The 16,346-nt window shown below is 49.2% G+C and overlaps 1 protein-coding gene across 12 annotated transcripts in view; it reads left to right on the forward strand.

The window, feature by feature from the left end:
* Positions 1-16,346, forward strand: part of GSS (glutathione synthetase) — a 29,630-nt gene that overhangs the window by 5,539 nt on the left and 7,745 nt on the right. For 6 of the 12 annotated variants that reach the window (XR_011379930.2, XM_051846147.3, XM_002710790.6 and 3 more), the window contains exons 3-8: positions 6,226-6,371; positions 9,291-9,366; positions 9,670-9,809; positions 10,472-10,588; positions 15,351-15,431; positions 15,535-15,612. Coding sequence is in view for 10 of the 12 variants with exons in the window: in XM_051846147.3 (XP_051702107.3) it covers positions 6,226-6,371; positions 9,291-9,366; positions 9,670-9,809; positions 10,472-10,588; positions 15,351-15,431; positions 15,535-15,612 (638 nt within the window). In the remaining 2 variants the exon portion in view is untranslated. The remainder of the gene's footprint in view (positions 1-6,225; positions 6,372-9,290; positions 9,367-9,669; positions 9,810-10,471; positions 10,589-15,350; positions 15,432-15,534; positions 15,613-16,346) is intronic. The other 6 variants (XR_016216605.1, XM_051846150.3, XM_070051907.2 and 3 more) reach the window with 2 other exon arrangements.

Here is a 16,346-nt window from a genome sequence, read left to right on the forward strand (position 1 = left end):
CTTTGCCGTTAGTTCACCCTCCAATGGCCACCACGGCCAGCGCACTGCGGCCGGCGCACCATGCTGATCCGATGGCAGGAGCCAGGTACTTCTCCTGGTCTCCCATGGGGTGCAGGGTCCAAGTACTTGGGCCATCCTCCACTGCACTCCCTGGCCACAGCAGAGAGCTGGCCTGGAAGAGGGGCAACCGGGACAGAATCCGGCGCCCTGACCAGGACTAGAACCTGGTGTGCCGGCGCTGCAAGGTGGAGGATTAGCCTAGTGAGCCTCGACGCTGGCTAGAATACTTTCTAACACCTTCTGTTAAGGTCAGCTTCACTCTGATGCAGAATATTCCAAGTGTGGATGTATCACCATTTCACTTTCCCCTTCAGATACCTATTTAGGTGATCTCTAATGTGTTTATGACAGTATCACTGCAGGGAACACTCCCTTCTGTGCATGCCTGTTTAGGTACCTGCTGTCAGTGTTTCTCCAGGGTTGATATAGAAAAGTAGAACTGCTGAGTTCCTGAGGGACCGGCACTGTGGTGTAGTAAGCTAGGCCTCCGCCTACAGTTCCGGTTCAATTCCTGGCTGCTCCTCTTCCAGTCCAGCTCTCTGCTTTTGGCCTGGGAAAGCAGTGGAAGATGGTCCAAGTGCTTGAGACCCAGAGGAAACTCCTGGCTCCTGGCTTCAGATCAATTCAGCTCCAGCCGTTGCAGCCATACAGGGAGTAAACCAGTAGACAGAAGGCCTCTCTCTCTCTCTCTCTCTCTCTCTCTCAGATCAATTCAGCTCCAGCTGTTGTGGCCATTTGGGGAGTGAACCAATGGAAGGAAGACCTTTCTTCACTGTCTCTCCCTCTCACTGTCTATAACTCTACCTGTCAAATAAATAAATAAAAATCTTTTAAAATTAAAAAAAAATCAACCTTTTAAATTGGTGATTAGGCAATACATTTGCATGGTTCAAAATGCAAAGGTTAAAAGACTTTACCACTTAATCCCCCCTTCCACATCCCTTGGTTACTCTGTTCTGTTCTGAAGACAACTTGAGCTTTAACATCCTTGTGTCCTCTCAGGGAGTTTATTCATAACAAGAAAACATTATGTATTCCTTTCTACTTTCCCTACTTTTTACACAGAGAAGCATGCTCTATAAGCTCTTCTGGGCTTTTTTATTTTTCAAACAGTGTTACCTTAAGAATTCATATTAATAACTAAAGAGCTGCAAGCCTTTCTTTTTACCCACCCATATTGGTTTTTATCCTTGTGTGTGTGGACCTAGTCTGGTCCTGTTGGAAGGTCCCAACTCAGTGAGTGTTTGCTGAGACCAGGCTGGTGCTGGGGCGGGGCTGCCTCTAGCTTTGTGGATCGAATTGCCTGGAGTGTGAACCCAGACTTCGTGAACTGCCGTTCGGAATGCAGGAAGGAGCATTTTATTTATTCTGCTAATCACTAGTACTGTGTGAGAGTCCAACTCTGGGAGTGAATGGGGTGTAGAAAAGGCACAGTCCTCAGAATCCTCATGAAGAGAAAGAGACAGGAAGTGAACGTGCCTGTGCATATGGGCTTTCATTTCAGATCTCTGGCAGGTGCTGGCTGTAGACTGGGCCATTTTAGGCCCTGAGGACAGAGAGGTGAAGTGGCCAAGGGCCCTGGCTTCATGGCTTAGCTGGAGAACTTTCCACAAGACAAAAATTCACCAGTGGCAGCTCTGTGAGGAAGCAGAGGCCGGCTTTGTGCTATAGTAGCTTCCGTTTGTTACTTACTATGTGCTAGGCACTGTTCTTTGAATGCTTTGGAATCACTGACTCTTTTTTTTTTTTTTTTTTTTTTTTTTTGAAGATTTGTTTTTTATTCGTTTGAAAGGCAGAATTACAGAGAGATAAGAGAGACAGAGAGATCATCTATCTACTGGTTCACTCCCCAAATGGCCACTGAGCCTGGGTCAGGCCAAAGCCAGGAGCCAGGAGCTTCTTCCTGCTCTCCTAAGTGGGTGCAGGGGCCCAAGCACTCGGGCCATCTTCTACTGCTTTCCCAGGGCATCAGCAGGGAGCTGGATCAGAAATGGAGCAGGTGGGACTCAAACCGGTGCCCATATGGGCCAGCGGTGCTGCAGGCCTTGCCACAACACTAGCCCCTCACTGGCTCATTTAAGCCTCATCACAACAGAGATGAGGGAACCAAAGCTCAGAGAGGCTAAGTAACTTGCCTGTCTTTTAAATGGTGGATAGTTGGCAGAGCCAGAGTTTAAGCCCAAGGAGTTCGGCTCCTGGCTGCATGCTCCGAGCATCATGCTTTGCTGCCTCTTCCAGGAAGCTGTGTAGGGAGGAGCGAGTCATTGTGACCGGAAGGCTGAAGTGACCGCAGTGTTTGAACTGGACCTTAAAGGACAAGTGGGGGAAGGAACAGCATAGCAGAGCCCCGAAAGGAAGAGACGGCAAACACTATTCAAGAGAATGCAGCTAAAAATCAGGGCATGTCCCTGAAAATCAGGCAGGCCCAAGTCAGATGGCCGAGAGGAGGAATGTGAACTTTACCCTGTGGATCCAGGCTGCCAGCCAGCCAGTTGCAGGCAAACATTTGGCTCCTGCAGTGGTTCAGGAGTTAATTTATTTTTTGGAATAGGTGACATATGAACAGAGCATGAATTCAAAAGGGTATTCAGTGTACAGTGAGTTTTCCTTCCTCCTCCCACTGTTTCCCTCCCCACTGGCAAGCATTGTTGAGTTTTTTTCATCATGGCTAACAATTTTTTTTTAAATATTTATTTATTTATTTGAAATAGATACAGAGAAAGAGGTGGAGACAGAGAAAAATTGTCCATGTGCTGGTTCATTCTTCATATGGCTGCAACAGCCGGGGCTGGGCCAGGCTGAAGCCAGGAGCCAGGAGCTTCCTCAGGGTCTCCCACATGGGTGCAGGGGCCCAAGCATTTGGGCCATCTTCCAATGCTTTCCCAGGCACATTAACGAGGAGCTGGATCAGAAGTGGAACAACCTGGTCTCGAATCAGTGCCCATAACGGATGCCAACATTGTAGGCAGTGGCTTTACCCACTCTGCCACAATGCTGGCCCTGCTAACAGTTTTTTTTTTTTTTTAAATCACAAAATTAAAAAAAAGAAAAAAGCTAATTTTCTTTGCAAATTAGATCATCTGGCAACTCTGGTCCACTTTCCTGCATGGCCACAGATGGCTAGAGCAGAGTGCTGGCTGCCCCTTTAGCTAAGATTCAGTTCTTCACTTTGACACAATTCCCATCATTCCTCTTAGCTGCCGGGACTTTGAGGCAGAATTTTGTTGTCACACATATGCTATTTTTTTTTCTAGTCATAGAATAATGTTATTCTGTGCTCATGTCTCTATCCAGAGTAAGAGACTGTCAGTCTTTAGTCTGTGACTCTCGGAGAACAGCTGTGTGCCGTGGGCCCTGAGTCCAGCTGGGCCGACAGTGGAGGCGAGAAGGGCAGAGGGAAGCCCGAGCAGAAGATTCCTCGGGAGCTTCAGGCTGGTTGGGACTTGCTGGGGGTGACAGGGTTCTGAGTGTGAGCGCCAGGGAACGGCCCTGCAATCTTCACACACGCACTCGGGGTATTAGGTCACTCCTTACATAATCAGCAATAATTCTAAGTCAGAAAGGCTGCAGGCTGAATAGAATGTACTCTTACAAATACCCTTCCTCCTGTGTCAGAGGCGGAGGGGGGTAACTTAGGAATTATCTACCAGAATTTAGAATGACTTTGTTTTAATTACCTAACGTCTCTACTTTTAAAAATTCTGAGTTTATGACCTTCTCATATACAAAATACCCAGAATGTGCATTCTAGGATACTCATTGAAGCATTTATTGTAATAGTAAAAAAAAAAAAAAATCAATAGATGGCTGTGTTCAACAGATCTCGTGTATCCAAGGAGTAGGGTACTATGCTTTAAATGTATGGAAAGCTAGGGGTGGAACAGTGTGTGCATAGACTCTTGTGTGTGTGAAATGAAGAGAAGTGCATTTGCAGACACAGATAGCAGCATAAAGATACCTGGAAGGATGTGTGAGACACAAGGACGCCCTTTGCCTCTGGGGAGGAGAACCAGGACGGGATGGGAGGGAGGGAGGCACACTTCTCACTCTGTATCCTGATGTGTCTTTTGAATTTTCTATATGCTTATATTATCTATTCAAAATAACTATGTTGCTTAAATATATAAATGCCAAGTTCTAACACCAGAAGCTCATACTACCATAAAGGCAAACTGATATTAACTTACAGGTTAAACTCGGGAATGCTTCCTAAATCAAATCACAGAGGCTTCTTAGGATCTCTTGTTGTTGGGAATCTCAGAATGCATTTTCTCCTTTTAGGAGCAGTGGCCTAGATGGTATTCGGGTTTCCTGGCTATGTCAAAGTCCAAGGAACCCAGGATGCAGCAAACTCCAGGCCTGTTAACCCGAGTTACTATCTCTAGCTTTGGAATGGGGGCAGGGATTCACCCCTGACTTCCATTAAGGGGGCCAGAGTTCACTCTAGATTCAGCCCTACCAGTAACACACTGGAGGGCAAGGGGAGTAAGGTGTGAGCTCCTGACATGGGGAGGGATCTGGGCTTGCTCTTACACAGCTAGGAGTCGTGTGTGTGTGTGTGTGTGTGTGTGTGTAACCATCCTGGTTCAAACCCCAGTACCACCTACCAGCTGAATATTATTTTGGACCTATTACTTAACTTCTCTGTCTCAGGTCCTTTGTCTAGTAAGTGTGAATGATATTATTATCTTCTCTACAGGGTTAAATGATGAACCCATGTACGGTATTTAAAGCAGTGCCTGGGGCCAGCATTGTGGTATAACAGGTTTAGCTGCTGCCTACAACTCTGGTATCCATATGGGTGCTGGTTTGTGTCCTGGCTGCTCCACCTCCAATCCAGCTCCCTGCTAATGTGCCTGAGAGAACAGCAGAATAGGCCAATACTTGGGTCCCTATATCCATATGAGAGACCTGGATGAAGCTTAGGTTCCTGACTTTGGCCTGGGCCAGCGCTGGCCATCGCAGCTAATGGGGAGTGAGCCAGTAGATGAAAGATCTCTCTCTGTCTCTCCCTTTGTTTCTCTGTAACTCTGCCTTTCAAATTAATAAATAAACAAAATGAAACAGTATCTTCTACTCAGTAAGTGCCCTGTCATTTTTGTGGGGCTTTTGTTTTATTTTTATTTTTGCTTTGCTGTTTTTAGAATTTTTAATGTTTGTTATTATCTTGAATTCCTTTAATTGATTTTTGAATGTTAACCCAATTTTGCACTTCCAGAATAAATCCTGCTTGATCATAGTACATACGTCTTATTGCATTGCTGGATTCAATTTGTTAGTATTTTTTTTTAAAAGATTTATTTATTTATTTATTTATTTGAAAGGCAGAGTTACAGAGAGGCAGAGTCAGAGAAAAAGATGTCTTCTATCCACTGATTCACTCCCCAGATGGCCACAACTGTCAGAGCTGAGCCAATCTGAAACCAGGAGCCTCCTCCAGGTCCCCCATGTGGGTGCAAGGCCCCAAGGACCTGGGCCATCTTCCACTGCCTTTCCAGGCCACAGCAGAGAGCTGGATCAGAGGTGGGACAGCTGGGACTTGAACCAGCACCCACATGGGATGCTGACACCACAGGTGGAGGCTTTACCCACTACGCCACAGCGCTGGCCCCTCAATTTGTTAGTATTTTATTGAATATTTTTGTGTCTATATTCAATGATATTGGAAATTAGCTTTATTTTAAAAGAGAGAGGGTGATACAGAGACATAGATCTCCTATACTCTAGTTCATTCCCCAAATGCCTACAACAGCCGGTACTAGGCCAAGCCAAAGCCAGGAGCTGATAACTCAGTCCAGGTCTCGCACATGGGTGGAGGGACCTAGCTACCTGAACCTTCACTTGCTGCCTCCCAGGGTGCACATTAGCAGGAAGCAGGGCTCGGACTTGAGCTCAGGCACTCCAGTACAGAATGTGAGCGTCTCAAGCAGGGCCTTAACCGCTGTGCCAAACACCCGCCCCAATTCTGTCTTTTAGTCTATAGAGATAAAATGTCATAGAATCTGGAAGCTCCCTCTTTTTTCACCCTTTTCTCCAGAGATAACCACTATTCTACAGTTGATATGTCCTCAGTAAACGTAGGCCAGACTTCCCATGGGGTTACGTTCGCAGGAAAACAGCCCGTTCAACAGGCGCTCTGCCCCGCCCTCCTCTCTCCTTGATCAGGTGGTGAGCTATGCCCCATTCACGCTCTTCCCCTCACTGGTCCCCAGCGCCCTGCTGGAGCAGGCCTATGCTGTGCAGATGGACTTCAACCTGCTAGTAGATGCCGTCAGCCAGAACGCTGCCTTCCTGGAGCAAACTCTGTCCAGGTACTGCGTGGTGAGGCCTGGAGGAGGGGGCACGGGGGCAGGGGGGGTGGAGAGCAGAAAGGTTGGGGAACCATGAGGTATAACTGTGTCAGCTGACTTGGGAGGGCAGGGGTGAGGACAGGGACCCCAGGAGAAACAAAAAGTGTTAGAAGTCAGGAAAGCTGGCTTCTAATCCTGGCTCCACTGCTTCCATACACAGCCTCGAGCAAGTGTCTTCCCTCTGTAGGCCTCAGTTTCTTCATCTGAAAAATAAGGAGTTTGGCCCAAATCCATAGTCCCCTCCCCTGCTGGCATTCTGTGATTCCCTGACCCACGACCTCCTGCCTTGAGGACTGAAACTCCCACTTGGAATTGTGGAAAGGCAGCCTCGTTTTGGAAGAAAACAGGAAGTGGGGAAGATTGTTTGGTTTAAGGTCGATTTTCTACTTCTTCTAAGCAGTGAGTCTTTCTTACCACCTCGGGCTTAGGATGCAGACTGGGCACAAATTAGGGAACCACCTCTGAAACGGCTCACCCCAGCCACCCCTCTCTGTCTCTTTAGAGCTTTTTCTTTCTTAAAAGATTTTTTTATTTATTTGAAAGGCAGAGTTACAGAGAGAGAGGGAGACAGAGAGATCTTCCATCTGCTGGATCACTCTCCAAGTGGCTGCAACGGCCAGGGCTGAGCCAAGCTGAAGCCAGAAGCCAGGAGCCGGGAGATTCATCCAGGTCTCCAACATGGGTGGCAGGAGCCCAAGCACTTGGGCCATCTTCTGCTGCTTTTCCCAGGCCTTTATCAGGGAGCTGGATCGAAAGTAGAGCAGCACAGGGGATTCAAACCACTGTCACAGGCAACAGCTTCACCCGCAAAATCATGATGCTGGCCCCTAGAACTTTCTTTTTTTTTATTAAGATCCTGGGGCAAGTGAAATTTCTTGCCTTATTTTAGAATTAAATATGAACAAATTCTTTATTTTAGAGTTAAATACATAAACATTATATATATACAATATGTATGGTAGATGCACAAATAATTGTTTGCCTTTAATTCTTTTTTTTTATTTTTTTTTCTTTATTTTATTATTTTTTTCTTTCTTTATTTTTTTTTTTTGCCGAAGATAGAATCTTGAGAAAGGATTTTAATGATAAGAAGTTTGGAAGCCATGGCCTTGGAGCTGGAAGCCCATGAGTCATGGACAGATGAGCCCTACCACCACCTTCCCCCAAGGTCTTTCTTCAGATGGGCCCAGCTTTGTGCCTGCGATTCTGGATTGTGGGAAACAGAAGCAGCCTGGCTTAAGCCCTCTCACCCAGTGCTGTGATTATCTCTGCAGCCCCAGCCTTCTCTGTCCCTCTCTCTTTTTTCTTTTTCCTTTTTCTTTTTTTGACAGGCAGAGTGGACAGTGAGAGACAGAGAGAAAGGTCTTCCTTTTGCCGTTGGTTCATCCTCCAATGGCCGCTGCGGCCAGCACGCTGTGGCTGGCCCACCACGCTGATCCGAAGGCAGGAGCCAGGTGCTTCTCCTGATCTCCCGTGGGGTGCAGGGCCCAAGCACTTGGGCCATCCTCCACTGCACTCCCTGGCCACAGCAGAGAGCTGGCCTGGAAGAGGGGCAACCGGGACAGAATCCGGCGCCCTGACCGGACTAGAACCTGGTGTGCCGGCACCGCAAGGCAGAGGATTAGCCTATTGAGCCACTGTGCCGGCTGTTCTTCTCTCTTCTAACACACACACACACACACACACACACACACGAGCCCTAGCTCCTATGGGAGACGAGCCCCCGAGCACAGTGTTAGAGCAGCAGCCAAGAGTCTGTGACTGGAGAGTAGTCTTCAGAAAAGGCAAACTGGGTCCCAGCATCCCTACTGGGGGCTCTTCTTCACCAAAGGCTGGGAAAGGCACCCCCAAGGGAACTGCCCTTGGGGAACAAGCTGGCAGCAGAGCCGAGGACTTCCGGGCAGGCCTGAGCCACTTGGCCGCTCTGTGCTGATGTGCTGCAGGGTCCTGGTATTGAGGTGACCTCGATACCGGGAGCCAGGCTCGAGCAGGCGTGCAGGTGCAACAAGTGTGGTGTCGATTTCCTGTGGATTCCTTCTTACCTTGCCTCATGAGGCTCCAGAGAACCCTGTCCCAGAAGTACCCTGGGCGATGACAAGCCAGCACAGGCAGGGCCCCCACTCTCCTGCAGCTTAAAGTCAAACAGGAGAGATGACACTCATTTATCACACAAACAAAATGGACATGGCAACTGCGCGCAGTGTTAGCAAGGCGAGGTCTGCCGTGCTGTGAGAGCACAGAGCAGGCGGGTCGTACCCAGACTGGGGAGCTCCCTGGGGAACTACACCCAGTGAGGACTGGCTGAGGGAGAACAACCAGGGCATGAGGGTGGGCCCCGAACATCTTGCTGAGGCACAGGACACGACTGCTGTCTCAGACCTGCGGACATTCAGGGAGGAGGAGGAGGAGACATGTGCTGGGAGGCCCCCGAGGGTGGGAGAATCTGCAGAGTTCATAGTAAGCTTCCCAGCAAGCTCCCCGCCACAGAGCCGGTCAAATGTAAACAGTGAACGCCACCCACCATTTGGAGTTCGCGTGATCAAACACTCTGGAACCCTGTGTATGGACTGTGTCATCTACTCTCACTGCAGCTGTGCAGTGGACTAATGCAGTTATTTCCCTCTTCATTTCACAGCTGAGCAAACAGAGAGGTAGAGTGGTTCTCCAAGGTTGCCTTGTAGTGGTTGGCAGAGCTGGGATTTGAACCCTGGCCGTCTGGCCAGAGAGCTGAGTGCTTCATTTCTGTTACCTACCAGACCTGAGAGGGCGCTCAGGCTGTGGCCAGGGGACCCACAGAGGATTCACCATGCATGGTGGTAGGGCTCTGGGACCTTTCATTCCTCACGGGGCCTAGAAAATGTTCTTCGTTTCTTCTTCTAGCACCATCAGAAGGGACGACTTCACCGCTCGTCTCTTTGACATCCACAAGCAAGTCCTGACGGAGGGCATTGCCCAGGTAACCATTCCAGCCACACCCAGCCGGTCACCTGCCCCCACCCCGCCCCTTTTTCCTTACTTGGTTTTTTAACTAGAATTTGTCCTGGCCCCTGAGTACAGGGAAAATCTGCCTCTCCCTGCTCCCCTCTGGGGACCGTTGTGCATGGCAGCAGCGGATCCTGGTTTGACCAAGGATGATCCCACTGGGTTGGGAGTGTTGGTTTGTGCCTCTAATCGTAGTTCACAACACCCATGTGCTCCGTGGCTGGCTCCTTCGAGTCAGCCCCTGGGCACATGGCCTCACCCTTCAGTTTTCCCACAGACCGTGTTCCTGGGCCTGAACCGCTCAGACTACATGTTCCAGCGCAGTGCCGATGGCTCCCCAGCTCTGAAACAGATCGAAATCAACACCATTTCTGCCAGCTTTGGGGGCCTGGCCTCCCGGACGCCGGCTGTACACCGGTGGGTCCCTGGGACAGCTGCAGGTACAGCTGTCGGGTGACCGGATGGGCTTACAGTCAGCGGCCAGGCCAGGGACCTCCAACTGTGACTGTGCCTGCTCCCCCTCTCCCACCACACACACACACACACAGCGCAGTTTCCACCTTGAGTTAGATCTTCTGTTTGTCGGCGGGAGAAGGGCCCTCATGGCCAATCTCATCCTGCTCCCTGTGCAAGTTAATGAGCCAGGCTGAGGGGACAGCCTCTTTGAGGGCCTGAAGTGAGAAAGAGCATGACAGTTTGAGGGCCTGAAAGGAGGCCCAAATCCCAGGCAGAGAGCAATGCAGGTGCTCCTATCTGAGAACCAGGCCCTGGTAGCATCTACTGTAGCCAGCAGCCATGCCCCAGGTTCTGTGGGCCCGGGAGAGGGCTTCCAGCTCCCTGGGAGGGCAGGGTGGAGGGGGTGTGGGTATAGAGTCTCAGCACTCTCCTGGGCGTGGACTTCAGGGGCCAAGGCTGGGGCAGCCGGAAGTGGATCCTACAGGAGTGTGGTGACGAGATGTCTTTGAGTGCTCAGTTGATTCTCAGAGTGATGGTTTTTATATTTATATATCCATGAGGTTAAGGGCAGAGGGATCTTCCAAGCCCATCCAGTTATTGAACAGCCATCTCTCTTCCAACAGACATGTCCTCAAGGTCCTGGGTAAGACTGCAGAAGCTGCCAAGGTCCTCTCCAATAATCCCAGCGAGGGACTGGCCCTGGGGATCGCCAAAGCCTGGGAGCTCTATGGCTCCGCCAAGTAAGGAAGTGAGAAAGCAGCAACAGAATCCTGCCATAGATTCAGCGTCCAGGGGTGCAGCCATTCTTCTTTGCTTGACGTCATCAGGGGGTTTTTCTAGAAATACATTTAATTATTTTAAATGTATTTCTATTATTTAAATTAAATATTTAAGTGCCAAAATTATTACAGTGGATTTTTGGGCTTCCTTCTTAAATAGGAGATGCTGACTGTAATTCAAACTCTTCTTGGTGGCTGGAGATAATCATGACTCATAGCAATTGCATTTTGCTGTAATACAGCGGTGCCACCTAGGGTCAGGAAGGCGTGTGTAGCTGTTGGCCCTTGCCAGTGACTCTGCTAGGCTTTACGTTCTCATTCATTTTCTTCACTTTTCCTGTTCGCTTTCTGATTTTCCACTGTTGCCACTTGCTGCTGTCCGTGTGCTTGAATTTGGAATCCTCCGGTCTCCTCGCCACGCCTCCTTTCTGATTTGCTGTGGTTTGGGAAACTCAGGATCCAGGTTATTATAATTGTGTCTAAGGAGAGTGAGGGCTTCTTTGAAGGGTAAATGCATAAGCTTTGACTTGGGAATTTTATGGTGTCCATTTTAATGGCTTAGAGGCATTGTTTGCTTGCTTCCCATCTCTCAACCATGTTGCAGATGTTTGAAGACGCTAGGTAAGCAACTTCTAGATGATCCAGGGACCACTGTCTGACAGTTATTGCAGTGTTGATGTAGCGTTAATACCTAGTCCAGAACAAAGCACTTCCAAGTGCCACGCCTTCTGCAAAGTGATTTACATACAGGCTCTCGTTGAATCCTCATAATGTGCTCCGAGGTAGTTGCTATTCATGTCCCCATTTTATAGATGAGGAAGCTGAGTTTCAGAGAAGTGAAATAAATTGTCCAAGGGCAGCTGGCGAGTTGGTGGCAGAGTCTAGAGTCCACTGCCCTTCACAATCAGCATCTTTGTGGTAGGCGTTCGGAGTAGTGATTGAAATACCACTGCAGGATGCGGGTATCCTACCAAGGGCCAAGACAATGATTGCCTGCATCCCATATCCAAGTGCCTGGGTTCGAGTCACAGTTTCCCTCCCAGTTCCAGCCTCCAGCTGGTGCTCACACGGTGAGGCCCTAGTTGATGGCCCGAACAGTTGGGTTCCTGCCACCCACATGGAAGACCTCGATTGAGTTCCCAGCTCTGGCTTCACCCTGGCCCAGCCCCAACTGTTTGTGGGCACTTGGGGTGTGAAACAACAGAGGGGAGATCTCTGTCTGTCTCCATCTCTCTGCCTTTCAAATTGAGAAAAAATTAATTTAAAAAAACTGCATTCTTAATCCTAATATTGCCACCAAGTGGGGCGGCTCTGGGCTTGCTAAGCGCAGAGACCCAAAAATCCTCCAACTGTGAGCATGTAGAAGGCACCAGACAATTATTCTGTCGAGTGGAACTCTTGGCGAGGTTGTGTTTAAGAGTGAAGCCAGGGAATGGGTCAGCTGGGGGACTGCTGACAGGCAAGTGCTGCCCGGGAGCCCCGTTCCAGCTCTGAAATACACGGAGAGAGAGAGGTGCTGGTGGTGGGAGGAGCTGTGGCGGCTCAGCCAGACCTGGCTCCCCGCTGCGTGGGAGCTGGAGAGGCCCCTCAGCACGTGACCGCGGCGTGCGCTTTCTTTTCTCTGAAATCCAGTTTCCTCTTTTGTAACACAGGGTAGTAAGATGAGGATACTTCAAAAAGTTCATGGCAAATGGATTTAAAGAAAATAAGTGGATTTTGGTGTTAAAATATTTAAAAGTCCAGGCGTAGTTTTTTTCATCATATGCATTTTCCATGAGTGTTCTGAAGACCACTGATAATACTCAAAAGTGTGGTAGATGGAGTTAAATTAAATCATGTATCTGAAAAATGACTTAAAAACCATGTGTATCATTATGTGGTACTTTTTCTTTTATTTGAAACACAGAGTTACAGAGAGAGGTAGAGACAGAGAGAGGTCTTCCATCCATTGGTTCACTCCCCAATGGCCACAACGGCCAGAGCTGAGCTAATCCGAAGCCAGGAGCCAGGAGCCTCCTCCAGGTCTCCCACACGAGTGCACGGGCCCAAGAACTTGAGCCATCTTCCACTGCTTTCCCAGGCTACAGCAGAGAGCTGAATCGGAAGAGGAGCAGCTGGGATTAGAACCAGTGCTCATATGGGATGCCGGCACTTCAGGCCAGGGCTTTTAACCCACTGCACCACAGCATGGTACTTTCAATGATAATAATAGTAATAATAATAATAGCTACCATTTAAAGAATAATAGTTTTATTTTACCCAAGAGCAAACTGACACTCAAAGAAGGTGAATAACTTGCCCAAAGTTACACAACTGGTAAATTTAAAATTCATCTGGCTCTAAAGCCCTTGTTCTCCCCACTACATGGTTCTGCCTCCCAGGTGCATGGTCTTGTAACATGGATTGGAAAACTAAGCTCAGCTATTTGTAGAATAGATTATCTCATGCTTTTACTTTTTTTTAAAGGCTTGGAAAATGAATTGAGATTTCCACTCAGACAAACTCAAATCATAGGGCTATGGTTAGAATGAGTAGATTAAGACAAAGGAGTTCTTGGAGGAAACGGTTGGGAACTGAAAGGAATTTGAGGTCCTTATTTTATGGATTGGAAAATCAGGGCCCCATGAAAGAAACGGGCTGGCCCCAGGGCACACCATGAGTCACTGGCAGAGCCGTGGCTGGGACTCAGGGGTGCTCTCTCCCAGCCGGCAGCTGCTGCCTGTTCCTGGCCTTAGCTGATGACTTTCTAACCCTACTCGCAGACTGCTCCAAGTCAGGGCAGGAGGGAGAATGTGAAAAGGCGTTCATAAGCGTCCACGTTAGCTTTTATTCCCAGTTTCCTGAACTTTCTGAAGGCCCCTTGTGTGTTTTCTGGGTCTGGCTCCCAGTGTTTGGCAGGTGGCAGGCGGATGGTCGGAGCCAGAGCACGCAATTCCACTTTCACTCACAGCCTCCAGCCTTCCTCCCCCGCCTCTTCTTGGAAGTGGGCCAGCCTGGGCCGGGCGCCACCCTCCCACACAAACCCCCACCCAGGAGCGGAGCAGCTCAGGCTACAGTGAGTGAAGAGCACAGCCATGGCCCTCCCGAACCTCTCAGGGCAAGATGGCTGCTGAGAACACCGCTGCTGGTTTACCCCTGGTCACGCTGCCCGAAGCCAAGATTCAGCCCCATGTCAGGGCTGACCTGGGGAGTTCAGGCAGGGAGGGGTGGGGGGCATCCCATGACTGGTGATTTGGCTAAGTGGAAAGGAGTCAGGCAAAGTTTCATCCAAGAGGTTCAGCTAAGGGAGAGAGATGTGGACAGAAACGGCCGAGAGGCCGAGTACAGGAAGCGAGGGATATCCACTTGGAATCCAACGCCAAGTCCAGGCTTGCAGGGGTCTCAGCAAGAGGTCACAGGCACAAAGCAGTACAAACACGGCAAAGATGGAGTTTGGTACTGCTAAGCATCAGCCCTACGAGGCTGACGGGGGCTGATACTTCGCTTTGACAACTGAAAGTACCTTAGCTGGTAGCTAAGCACGCAGTTCTCTGGAGCAGGCTTCTCCCGGGTCCTCGGGCTCCTGCTCCTTTCAGAAGCGCGTGGATAAGCTGGTGATCCCATTAACACTCTGGGACCAAGTATGGCCCCGAGGACAGCACAGAAATGGTGAGAGGCCCTGGGAGATGTCTTATTTGTAGTTGGCTCTGGGTTTCTGGAGGGTTCCATTTAGCTATTCTAATGTTTCTTCTTTTTTAAAAGATTTATTTTATTTACCTGAAAGGCAGAGTTACAGAGAGAGGGGAGAGACAGAGAGAGAAATCTTCTGTCCACTGGTTCACTCCCCAAATGGCTGGGTCAGGCTGAAGCCAGGAGCCAGGAGCTTCATTGGGTCTCCCATGTGGGTGCAGGGGTCCAAGCATTTGGACTATCTTCCACTGCTTTTCCCAGGTGGATTAGCAGGGTGCTGGGTCAGAAGTGGAGCTGCTGGGCTTGAATCAGCGCCCATATAGGTTGCATCTTTACCTGCTACACCATAGCACTGGCTCCCGAGTCCTGTATTCTAATGTTTCTTGCAAGAATCCCTCTCGTATTATATGCTTTGCAACCTATAAAATAGTCTTTAAAAATATAGCATTATTCTTTTACAAAATATAGGCAAAGAATCCCTAATGCTTGACATCAGAAATATTTCAGATTTTGGAATATTTGCATATATGTATTATATTGGGGGTGAAACTTCAATCTAAGCATGAAATTCATTTGTGTTTTGTACATACTTTATACACAAAACTTGAAAGTAATGTTATCTCATTTTTAAAGTATGCCTGAGTTTTCCCTAAGACCTGTCACATGAGGTGAGGTGTGGAATTTTCCACTGTGGCATCATATCAGTGCTCAAAAGATTTTGGATTTTTGGATTAAGGTTGCTCCACCTGAATTCCTCAGTACCCCCGACCTGTTTGTTCTTCCAGAAAGATTATAGACTCATTATGTTAAAGTTTTTGAGATGCCTTTAAGTCTAAACTTTAATTTGCACAGGAAGTTGACATTACACTAGAGCCTGAGACATCTTCCTTTCTCAAGCTTTGTGTTTCCGGGAAGTCACGTGCCCTGGCCTCAGGTGTCTGTGCCCGAGGCCATCCTGAACCGAACAGACGTGGGCTCTTCTGGGAAGCCACAGGGGGTGGGACGGAGGAAGGACAGGCCGCAGCCGCCTCTGGCCACCTGTGCTCTTTTCCAGTGCCGTGGTGCTGCTGATTGCTCAAGAGAAAGAAAGGAACATATTTGACCAGCGAGCCATAGAAAACGAGCTACTGGCCAAGTAAGTGAAGGAAGGAGCCCAGAAGCTCCAGGTGTGGCCCTAGGCCTGGGCGGGCCGCTCAGAACACAGCATGCACTCCTCCCACTCTGTCTGTCTTTCCCAGGAATATCCACGTAATCCGGAGGAGATTCGAGGATGTCTTTGAAAATGGGTCCCTGGACGAAGACCGAAGGCTGTTTATGTACGCACCCCCAGGGACTCCGTGCTGACAGCTGCCTTACCAGACTCATCCGGCCCCCCGTGCCCTGCCTTCTCTCCAGTGGTCCTTTCTCTGGATGACATCTTACCTCATTCTCACAGGAGGTTTTGGAGAAGGCCAGCCAAGCTCTGCTTTTTTTTTTTGTTTTTTGTTTTTTGAAAGATTTATTTATTTGAAAGGCAGCGTTACAGAGAGAGAGGGAGAGAGACAGATCTTCCATCTTCCTCCAAATGGCTGCAACAGCCAGAGCTGGGCCAGGCCGAAGCCACAAGCGAGGAGCCCCATCTGGGTCTCCTGTATAGGTACAGGGGCCAGAGGACTTGGGACATCCTCCGCTACTTTCCCAGGAACATCAGTAGAGAGCTGGACTGGAAGTGGAGCAGCCAGGTCTCTACCTAGCATTATATGGGATCCTAGCACTGCAGATGGCAGCTCAACCTGCTACGCCACAGCACCAGCCCGCAAGCCCTGCTTCTAAAGCCTTCTATGAGAGCTATTCACATTCTGGATAGGAGCAGCCTCAAAGATAACCATGGCTTTCCTGTGCCTCTGAGCTTCCTGCTCCTCCTGGTCGCCAGATTGGGCCCCAGCAGTAGGTCTGGGCAGACAGGGAAGAAGGCGGGCAGCTGACCTGCACGGCACTCTGTGCTCAGTCTGGATTTGTGTTCCAAGCTAGACCCAACCAGGGTCCACCACCAGGTGGCTTTAGTGCCACA

The sequence above is a fragment of the Oryctolagus cuniculus genome, chromosome 11 (assembly GCF_051225735.1).
Source record: "Oryctolagus cuniculus isolate XC-2025 breed Fujian yellow rabbit chromosome 11, ASM5122573v1, whole genome shotgun sequence".
Taxonomy (NCBI): Eukaryota; Metazoa; Chordata; class Mammalia; order Lagomorpha; family Leporidae; genus Oryctolagus; species Oryctolagus cuniculus.